The sequence below is a fragment of the Lampris incognitus genome, chromosome 6, assembly GCF_029633865.1.
Source record: "Lampris incognitus isolate fLamInc1 chromosome 6, fLamInc1.hap2, whole genome shotgun sequence".
In the NCBI taxonomy this organism is placed as follows: Eukaryota; Metazoa; Chordata; class Actinopteri; order Lampriformes; family Lampridae; genus Lampris; species Lampris incognitus.
In genome coordinates this window covers 54,772,675-54,783,400 of record NC_079216.1, presented here as the reverse complement: position 1 = coordinate 54,783,400, position 10,726 = coordinate 54,772,675, and the positions used below count along the sequence as shown (strand labels likewise).

Sequence of the window (10,726 nt, the reverse complement as noted above, 5' to 3'; positions counted from 1 at the left end):
AGTGACTGCTGGGATAGGCTCCAGCATCCCACGACCCTGAGAGCAGGATAAGCGGTTTGGATAATGGATGGGTGGATCTTAGTTCAGAAATTAAATCAATGGCAAAGATTGTTAAACAAATATAATGGGTATGATTGCATTGTTATTTGGTAAAACTACTTCTTAATCAAAGATAGAAGCAATGTAATTTTAATTACAACCTTGAACTCAGTCATGAAATTATTCTTATTTTGTGGTCAGTAGTAAACTTTTTGTTTCTCTTATCCTTTTAGTAAATGAACCGTTATTGGATTCCGCCACAGCGAATGAGTTTCTTTTAGAAGGTCCAAGATGGACAGCATCATTACCGTCAGCCTTACCAGCCTTACATGCCATGGACTCTGGGGACCCATATGCCACCGTAACAACACAATCTGTCTCCTCACCTGCTGCCCTGCCATCCAGTTCTACACTCAACCACAACTCAAGGACTGTTGATACGGCACTTTTTCAGTTGAGCAATTCACCCTCCCAAAACTCGAACTCCTTCATCTCGGTTGACCTACTTGCTGAGGGACCAGAACCTCTATCAACTCCCTCTTTAATCCCATCAGAGCCTGTTTTGGAGTCTAGCCCAAAGTTTGAGGGGCCAGCTAGAGTCTCAAGAGATCTAAAACTGGCTTGGAGAGATTCAGCCCATCCGCCTTCTCCTCAAAGCCCACTGAGAATATCAACTCAGCAGCCTCAGTCAAATACATCCACAAAATCCACAACACATTTAAGCCTCTCCAGTTTTACAAGGCCAACAGTGCCACAGCTTGTGGCTCTTAATTTTGATCCAAAAGCATCAGATGAACCCCCATTAGCTTCCAGCAACCAAAAAGAGGGCACATCAGAGCAGACGCTGACTCTTGAGTCCCACAAACTGCCAGTGGTTGAGCCAGGCTATGTCTCACTCGACCCCGAACTGCATTTGAAGTCCTCCAGTAAAGTTCTGGATGTGAACCAGCTGAGCCCCAGCAGAAACCCAGTGCAGCAGGATGGCCCCGCCTTTAGGGACCACATGCTTCTTAACTTCCCACCTGAGATACTGGCCCCCAGCTACGTGCCTTTCATCAGCCCACACCCTACGCTGGCTTCATCTGTACCCACTGAATCCCTGCCGGAGGACTTCTTTCCTACCAACACCATGGATGTGGACTGGGGATCTGGAGACTACATGGAGACTATGTCCTTCATGGGTTCAGAGGGAGATGACTACTCACCGGTCACCAATCTGCCCTCTGATATGTACGACTTTGAGGACTCCAACACAGAGAGCTATAACACCTCTTTCCCATCCAGGGTTGGGGTGTACCCGTCCTCTTTAAACTATCAAAATGTCTTACCCTCTCCCCGCAGTTCTCCAATTACATCCATCTATCTATCTTCTATTTCCTCCTCAATTCACCTTACATTAGAGCCTGCTCTCACAGATGATAGTAACATAGCAGAGACTTCAGATATTGATTGGTCAGATGCCTTCACCATTGATCCAACAGACCTTCTCTTACCTGACATGAACAGTTTGGAGTACTACACCACTCAGCTGACCAAGGAGAACAACATTTCTGACACTGGAGCTGAGCAAAAAGGGAATGTTACCACCACTCTGCATCGTTCTCTCATGTCTGTCAGTGCTACAAATATTATGGCCACTACCACCTTCACTGTGGATCAGAGCCACATGCTTACTGCTACGTTTGGAAGAGATGAGCTCCAGCCCACAAATAATGCCACATGGACCGAAGAGGAGTCTTCAAGTGATCTATCCGGCCTTGAGCCACTCAATGGAACAACTCCAGTACAAACCACAGAGGTAACTTCTCAGCTGGTCAATGTCTCTGAGCACTTGGTGGAGCTCTCTATAGCACCGACCCCCTCCATGGACCTCTCCTCATCTGTCTGGGGTGGTAAGGTGTCTGCTACAGAATGGTCTGGCGTCACACCCACCTCAGTTGTTGGACTGGTCAGCACTCCTTTAACAATGTCTATCCTATCAAGCACTACGCCGCTGCAACCTGATGATGTCTTCTTATCCCCCTCTGTGACAGATGTCGATTGGTTCATTACAGATTCTGTTCTCCGCAGCACCAGTCATGTTACTCCTGTCATGACTGCTACTGTAGCTTCCTCTTCTGTCCCTACCGAACCAGTGCCCAATACCACTGTTGTCACAACTGACTTAAGCTCCAATGTCACAGTTGTCAGAACTGAATTAACTCCCAGCAGCACTTCATTTTCAACTGAACCTACAACAAACACCACTTTGGTATCCCCAATTATGGTAGGCGACCAGGGGGTGACTGAAATTGCGACAGAAAACCCAACAATGACCCTGAATACAGTTACCACTGTAGCTATCACTACCTCTGCTGTATCCAGTACTACAACTGCCACTGCTACTTCTAGCTCAACAAAAACTAGTATTACTGCTCCTACTGAAGCCTCCAGTAGTCCTTCCACCACCTCCACTACCAGTAGCACGAGTCTGCCCACAGTACCAACATTAAGACGGTACCTCTGCAACATCGATAAACCACAATATTTAGTCAGAGTTGGTGAGTAAAATTATCAAATTTACAAGTTTATGTGATGTTGAATACTGGGTTCTAATACTCCTTAGAAGCTCAATAAGGTTATGAAATGAAAAAAAAGTAAGCTGTAGTTTTTATTTTAAATGTTCAACAAGGAACATATTTGAATGAGATAACATGAAATTATGTTCTCCCTTGCAGGTTTTCCATCAGGAGCCACTATTGGCTATGCCAGGTCCCAAGTTGGAGACATTTTGAAGAGTGAATTCAATAGATCAGTGGAACTGCAGGTAACAATTGGAGCCTTATATATTTTACATCCCTCACCAGAGAACAGCTTGTGGTTATATGTGACCTGCTAATGGAATATGTTGGTTCGTTATCCTGAACTCAGTAGATAAAGACATGAGAGAAGAAGAAATGCATTGGTAGCCTGTGCTAGAATGATACTGGTCATGGTCTTGGTATTAAGCAGTGGTGGCTGGTGCTAAAAATGGGGGGGGGGGCAGTTTACCTTGGCGCAGTGCACCTGGCAGCTCTTTGGTGTCCACACAGTTACAGAGTTATTGAGGACAATGTAGCCTATAGATTTTATCAGGGTTCGTAGGCGGTGGATGATTGACAATCAAGACGAGGCATTGTGTGAACATGATTGACAGCCACGAGAATTGTCCAATCACATTAGATCAAAAAACATTAAAACAATATCAATTCGCTGCCAATAAAAGTGGGAGTGTCTGGGCATGGAAAATCTGAAGAAACCAATCAGACAGCAGCCTCAAGTCACCTGCTCGCCAAAAGTTTGAGGGCTTACATAAGGTATCTTTTAGCCGGCACCCCTCACCCAGGAAGTATATGTATTCAGACAGAAATCAACCAAATACCATTTGGAACCAATATTTAATGGCTGCTGACAGGCTCTCACAGACTGAAAACACTTATATTTCATAATTATTTGCATTAAACAACTAAATTATATTTAACATGTTTAAGTAGATTTTCATCTCTTGATATTTGAAGGGGGCAGCGCCCCAGTACCCTGTACTGGCCAGCCGCTACTGGTATTAAGGTCATTTTAGAAAGATCCCAAAACACTATTAGATGCAGGCTAAATAGTGATAACCCAGTGATCTACGCCTCAGCTCACAGTTAACATAATGGTGTGACTGTATTTGAAACAGAAAGTGGTGAGTAGATGTGTCATATTTTATCCAACTTAGAGCTGAAGCAGATCAGCTGTCGTATAATTAATTGCCCCTGGTCTTGGATTGTGCGTTTGCATTTACTCCTCAAAGTTGTTGAATACAAAGTTAGTATATGCTGTATAAGTATGTATGTGTACATACATACATACACGTGTGTGGTTGTGTGTGCATGTGCGTGTGTTTGCATGGGCGTGTATGTGTGTGCCTATGTAAGTATAGAAGTATGATGGGGGGTGAACTAGGAAAGCCAGGCCACTTCCCGAATTTCTTAATCTCTGGTTCTGTGATAAACAAACGACAGCAGTAGTTACATCAAGACTCCATGACCCGCAAGAAATACTGTGACCTTTCAAACACACTGACATCAGCTGCTTATATAACCCAAACTCATTCAAAAGGAAAATAAAGAATTCCTATCTGTGATATGGGGAATTTTTTATGCTGTATGTTTGCCTTTGTTATGTTTGTGAAGGTTGTGGATCCCCCTCCTAAGTTTGTGTTCCGGGTGGTATCTGGTCCAGTGGTGTACACGGCCATATCTGTCATAAATGCCTTGCGAAGGTCTGGTCGCCGCTTCCTGTCTGTGTCTCACAACTGGACCGTACCAGACCATAAGTACCATGTTCACTCAGGTAAGTGACCGACATAGAAAGCAATTTTCATTCGTTGAAAATGTATGAATTATTAGGAAAAGAACAGGATATAACTGATGCAAAATAGTTTGGATAATGTCCTGTTGTTTTGACATAGTAAATGATGCGGTATTGTTCTTAATTAAAAGAACTGTTGCTCGGGCATCCGGGTGGCGTAGCGGTCTATTCCGTTGCCTACCAACACGGGGCTCGCCGGGTCAATTTGCTATACTCTATCGATCCCCGTAGGGACATTATGCTCTGCATTTAACCCGATCGAATCCCCGTGTTACCTCCGGCTTGGACGGGCCTCCCTAAAGACACAGTTGACCGTGTCTGTGGGTGAGAAGCCAAATGTGGGTATGTATCCTAGTTGCTGCACTAGCGCCTCCTCTGGTCAGTCGGGGCGTCTGTTTGGGGGGGTGGGGACGGGGGGGAATAGTGTGATCCTCCCACGCGCTACGTCACTCTGGCGAAACTCCTCACTGTCAGGTGAAAAGAAGCGGCTGGTGACTCCACATGTATCAGAGGAGGCATGTGGTAGTCTGCAGCCCTCCCCGGCTCGGCAGAGGTGGGTGGAGCAGTGACCGGGACAGCTTGGAAGAGTGGGGTAATTGGCAGGATATAATTGGAGAGGAAAAGGGAGAGGAAACCCCCCCTCCCAAAAAAAATAACTGTTGCCCCCTACCCCCTAGAGAAGCTATTTGGAGAGTCTTGTAATGCTAAGCGAAAGATGCAAATTGGGGTGACTTCCACAAGGGATACCTTTGCCAGTCTTATGCAGGTTACTAAGTGTCATTGTACAGTTACAGCGGCAGCCCTAAACCTGTTCTTGTCTTCCTGCCATGCAGTGCTGCAGTTTGTTCCTAACCACATAGATGTGAGGGTCTGCAACTTCAGCGAGCGCATCGAAAGAGGCCTTACTATGGCTTTTGCAGAAGTGCGCCGACGCTCACAGGAGTCAACTAGCTTCACAGTGCTTGTAAGTGGTAGAAAAACGGGCCAACCTTTAGCAGACATTTTGCCGAATAAGCTCTTCAGCTGAATTATTTTCATTAGGTCTCACTTCATCCTTGCTTGTCGCCCCAAAGTCTAGACTTGGCGGCAGTTGTCTTTTCAGTCCTCTGACTCGTCATTTTCTGTCAGGGGCGCTTAGCTAAGACATTTGTTATTACTTGAAAGCACCGGTGTGTAAATGTACAAACATTTTTGGAAAATGCAGCATATCTATGCAGAAATGGGAAAAACTTAATTTCATAAAATTCCCAACTTGCTGAAAATCTCATCTAAGATGACAAAAATAGCACAATATTGAGTCACTACACTGTATGTGTAAGCAAGCTTGTGATATCCCTATATGCCCTGTGCGCCGATCGAAATGAAGTCATACCGCCTGCAGGCACTGCACCAGCAAATCACTGTGGCTGCTGCACCATAGACTGCAATGGTGAAAAGCTCGGCAAGCACAAACTGTTCTGTTTACAGTTGTTGAGGCTCGTGGATTTCAGGAAAAGAGCTGTAGCAAAAATTAATGGTTGTTTGCAGGGGTTGCAGTGATTCAAAATCAAACGTGGCCTGGGGAGTCTGAAAAGAAAAAAAAACAGTTTACTTAAACCAGTGGTCACTCATTCAGGACTTAAATTACCGGGTTGGTTTTATTGACTCAAATTCACTCGCTAGTCGTTGAGTATTAAGAAAGCTTACCGCTTGTTGAGAAAGTGCTTATTTGGCTCTGTGGTTGGTGTATTTCACTGTTATAAACTATATTTATCTGTTGGCCCTGCGTTTTGGATAATCCTATTACACTGACACCCGTAGTAAAATCATAGGCTCTCTCATTTGGATTGAATTAAATAGTTAAGTCAGGAATCTGGTATAGCATGGAAAATTAAGTTTTATCAAATCAAATCAAATCAATTTTATTTACATAGCCCAATATCACAAATTACAAATTTGCCTCAGTGGGCTTAACAGCAACACAACATCCTGTCCTTAGACTCTCTCATCGGATAAGGAACAACTCCATAAAAAAAAGCCTTTAACAGGGGGAATAAATAGGAAGAAACCTCAGGGAGAGCAACAGAGGAGGGATCTCTCTCCCAAGACAGACAACAATTAGAACTATGAACAATTAGGGGAGTCACTCTCTGACCTGAACTGTCCACTATTGTGTCCTACTTTTCAGCCATTGAAGCCATTGCTTTCTAGATTGTAAATTTCTATGACTATGTGTAAGCATCAGCCCTGCTTTCCCAGATATCCGCCTTCCAATGATTTAACTAATACACTTCTCTGTTTAAATGTCTTTCAGACGGTGAACATTACCATGGCTGTTGTTAAAAGCCAGTCGCAACGTCTTGCAAGGGAGCCAGTGGACATCATCTTTGCCGTGCGTGGCTCCAAGAGCTACCTGCTGGGGTCAGAGGTCAGCAACCTTCTGATGAAGCTCACTGTTGTGGAGTTCAGTTACTACATGGGCTTCCCTGTGCTGCAGATTGCTGAGCGTGAGTACCACAGACATGTCTTGTTGTATTCATAGCTGTTTCCAGTCGTTCAGATCAGTAACCTAGATTGAGTCTCCTTTTCTTGGTCTCCCATTAACTTATGTGTTTTGTTTTCATCAGCTGGGAATCGGTGTGAAAATTAACTGTAATGACATATCATCTTTCTTCTCTTTCTGTAGCTTTCCATTACCCAGAGTTGAACACATCCCAGCTGCTTCGCCCCTCTTGGGTTAGAACAGGTATGATGGTTCCAGCACTGAAAGGACAGGCTTCTTAAACAAGTTCCTTTCACGTCAATCTTATATTTTATGTCTTATTCCTTCTATCTGTGGTTACAGTGCTGCTAGGTGTGCTGGATGAGAGGGTAGGTGAGCGGACCCTCCAGGCCAAGATGGAGCGCCGGCTGGCCCTTTTGCTGGGGGAAGCAATGGGGATGGTCAGACGTGTCAAAAGAGCCACCAATGTGGGCAACAACAGCGTTCAGGTACTGTATCTATAAAGTTACTCAACACTATGACATATGCATGCATTGTTCCCTGATAATCTTTGAGGAATAGGTCATGTTCCGGTTATACCCATCATATGGCTGTACAAAAGAAGTAGAAGTCTGTTTTTCAGGCAAGTTACAAGTTCAAGGATCGCCAGTTCGAATCCCAGTGTTACCGCCAACTTGGTCGGGCGTCACTACATACACAATTGGCCATGTCTGCGGGTGGGAAGTTGGGTGTGGGTATGTGTCCTGGGCGCTGCACTAGCCCCCCCTCTGGTTGGTCGGGGTGCCTGTTCGGGGGGGAGGGAGAACTGGGGGGAATAGCGCGATCCTCCCACGCACTATGTCCCGCTGGAGAAACTCCTCACTGTCAGGTGAAAAGAAGTGGCTGGTGACTCCACATGTATCGGAGCAGGCATGTGGTAGTCTACAGCCCTCCCCAGATCGGCAAAAGGGGTGGAGCAGCAACTGGGACGGCTCGGAAGAGTGGGGTAGTTAGCCAAGTACAATTGGGGAGAAAAGGGGGGGGGGAATTAAAAAAAAAACCCAAAAAGTTACAAGGTCAACATACACTCCTGAAGATCGTTGTTTTTGTTCAGCTTCCTCACACCTATGGCAGTTCATGGTAACTGCACTTATTTGAACACACCAAATCCCAGAGATTCATTCAAAATGAAATACTCATCATTTCTCTAACATTTGCTGTAACCCTCCTGAGTTCCTACGTTTAAAATTCTACGTTTCCTACACGAGGGACCTCTCTCTTGAGATGAGTTCTTACAGGGGTCAGATTTAGAGTTCCCTGCAGGGTTTGGCTCTACTTCATCATTACTTATATTCGCTCCTCTCTGGGACGTCCCCTCCCCAGCTGAAAAATCCTGGTTGACCCCGGGGGTCTCAATCAACTCTGACTATACACCCTCCTGAGTACTAAACAAAAAAATAAATAAATAAAATGGTCGAAACCATTGGTTTTAGTTATTGTTGTTAGAATATGCCACTGATAAAAAGGATTAAAATGTTGTTTACATGTAAATCTTGTAGTATTGTAACACTGACAAGCTGGTGGTTATAGCATGAGATACTTGTTTAACAGCTGGACAAATTCATATTCATAACTCCCTGTTTTGATATTTGTGAACTGATTACTTGTTAAATCTGGCAAGCTTTGTCCTTGCACCATCTCCATCATTTCGCTTGGGTGTGAGCGCCCCCTGTCCTGGGTACAGAAGGCTCATTATGTTCACACTGGCAGGGTTTGTGGCCACTGAGAGCCTCACTGTTTTACTAATCAGCATCTGCCTTTTGTGGGTTCCCTCCGCACCTGCACAGCTCAGCTCTGGGAGGGGACAAGCTAGGGCCAGGTCACCATGGCAACTGCATCCCATTCAGCTCAGGATGAGCCACTTAAAGACCACAACCTCATAAGTCCCTTTTCCCTTCTTCTTCTCTGTGGTCCTGTTGCTTGATGGCCTGAGCAATAGAGTCGCTAAGAGCAGATAAATTATTAATTGTTACTCTATGCATCTGTCTCCTCCAGTTAGGGATGATAATAAACCCCAAAAGTATACTTCAGCTATTGAGACAGAGTGAGACAGGAGGAGAGTGTGAGACCCAGAGAGAGAGAGACTGAGAGAAGAGAGAAAGGGAGAGAATGAGTCAGACGTAGGGAAGGAGAAAGACTAGGAGAGATGGGTAGTGGGAACAAGGGAGTTCGTAAAAAAGGGAGGAAAAGAGAGATTTGCATTGAGAGAGATGTGTTTCTTGTATGATGTCATGTCTGAGATTGTGCCGTGGCCTTTGGAAAGTCTAGCTGTCAGAGTGATAGAAACCATCCTCGCCGAAATAGCAGCTCAACTGCGTAGGCTCCAACACAGACTCTCGGGGCACAAGTATGCTGTAAGAATAAACAGTGAACGTTATCTAATGGCAACATGCTTCAAAGAAAAACAAATCAGTAACTTTTTCAAAAGTTATTGGTGTAGATCACGTCCCGGTGTCCATATGAAAAGGAAGTGGGATCAAAAAACTCATTCAGTATGAGTTTTTGGATTTTTAAACCCATCATCCTTTGACTTATTTTCTTGAACACTATCTATCCTTGTGATAATGATGATTATCATACCTCATTCTCTCTCCCCTCAAGAAATGTTTTTTCTCTCAATATGTGTACATGTATATACAGATTTAGCCTATTTTTCTTGTTACTCATTCGTACATGTAGCGCCCTGAACTGGTTTTGCTTTTCTTGCTATTACGATGCTGCCACATGGACTGTAGGACAGTTGTTATTGTACTCCTGCATCTCTGTCAATACAGTTAGTTGATAACTCCTCTTGTACCCATTGATTTCCTTTTCTTCCTCTGCCTTGATAACTTTTCTCCACTATTTCATTCAGATTAACCCACCGAAGATGGCAAAATGTGTTGGAGTTTGTTTTTTTAACCTTGTTCTTATTAGAACCTGCCAATCTAATCGGGGCATTTTAACCTACCTCCCTGACTGAAAGTTGGTTACCTTGATCCCCCTTCACTGTTTCAACACTGATTAAACTGTGTCAGACTGGGCGTCCGGGTGGCGGGACAGTCTATTCCATTGCCTACCAACATGGGGATCGGTGGTTTGAATCCCCGCGTTACCGCCGGCTTGGTCGGGTGTCCTTACAGACACAGTTGGCCATGTCTGCGGGTGGGAAGCCGGATGTGGGTATCTGTCCTGGTCGCTGTACTAGCGCCTCCTATGGTCGGTCAGGGCACCTGTTCGGGGGGGAGGGGGAATGGGGGGGGGGGAATAGCGTGAGCCTGCCACGCACTACGTCCCCCTGGCGAAACTCCTCACTGTCAGGTGAAAAGAAGCGTCTGGCAACTCCACATGTATTGAAGGAGGCATGTGGTAGTCTGCAGCCCCCCCCCAGATCAGCAGAGGGGGTGGAGCAGCGACCGGGACGGATCGGAAAGTGGGGTAATTGGCCAAATACAACTGGGGAGAAAGGGGGGGGCTGTCAGACTGAATTGTGCGTTTCACCTCATGACCTCCAGAATACCCAGAGAGCACTTTGAGAAAAGACAGGGCTAAATACGCAGTAAACCTTTTGTTAGTCTCTGCGCTATGATTTGATCTCTAATTTAAGGCCCTGGCATCCTTTCCCCCTTTCAAAATGTTTTTCTTTTTCTAAATCATGATAATGAATGCATGTTACGCAAAGAAACCTAATTATATGCTCATTTTCCTTTCAGGCCTTGAAATGAGGCACTTTTGGTAAACTAGTTTGGGCTTTTGGTTTGTCTTTTTGCATTTCTGAGACACTCCAAGCGTGTCTGTCAGATATAATGACAGGAA

The 10,726-nt window shown here is 45.0% G+C and overlaps 1 protein-coding gene across 1 annotated transcript in view; it reads left to right on the top strand.

The window, feature by feature from the left end:
• The first annotated feature begins 373 nt into the window (after window positions 1-373).
• si:ch211-1e14.1 (UPF0606 protein KIAA1549) overlaps window positions 374-10,726 on the top strand; it is a 44,648-nt gene continuing 34,295 nt past the window's right edge. Inside the window, exons 1-8 of the mRNA XM_056282445.1 lie at window positions 374-1,672; window positions 1,742-2,579; window positions 2,757-2,845; window positions 4,233-4,392; window positions 5,244-5,374; window positions 6,704-6,896; window positions 7,076-7,135; window positions 7,235-7,380. Coding sequence (XP_056138420.1) covers window positions 374-1,672; window positions 1,742-2,579; window positions 2,757-2,845; window positions 4,233-4,392; window positions 5,244-5,374; window positions 6,704-6,896; window positions 7,076-7,135; window positions 7,235-7,380 — 2,916 coding nt within the window. The remainder of the gene's footprint in view (window positions 1,673-1,741; window positions 2,580-2,756; window positions 2,846-4,232; window positions 4,393-5,243; window positions 5,375-6,703; window positions 6,897-7,075; window positions 7,136-7,234; window positions 7,381-10,726) is intronic.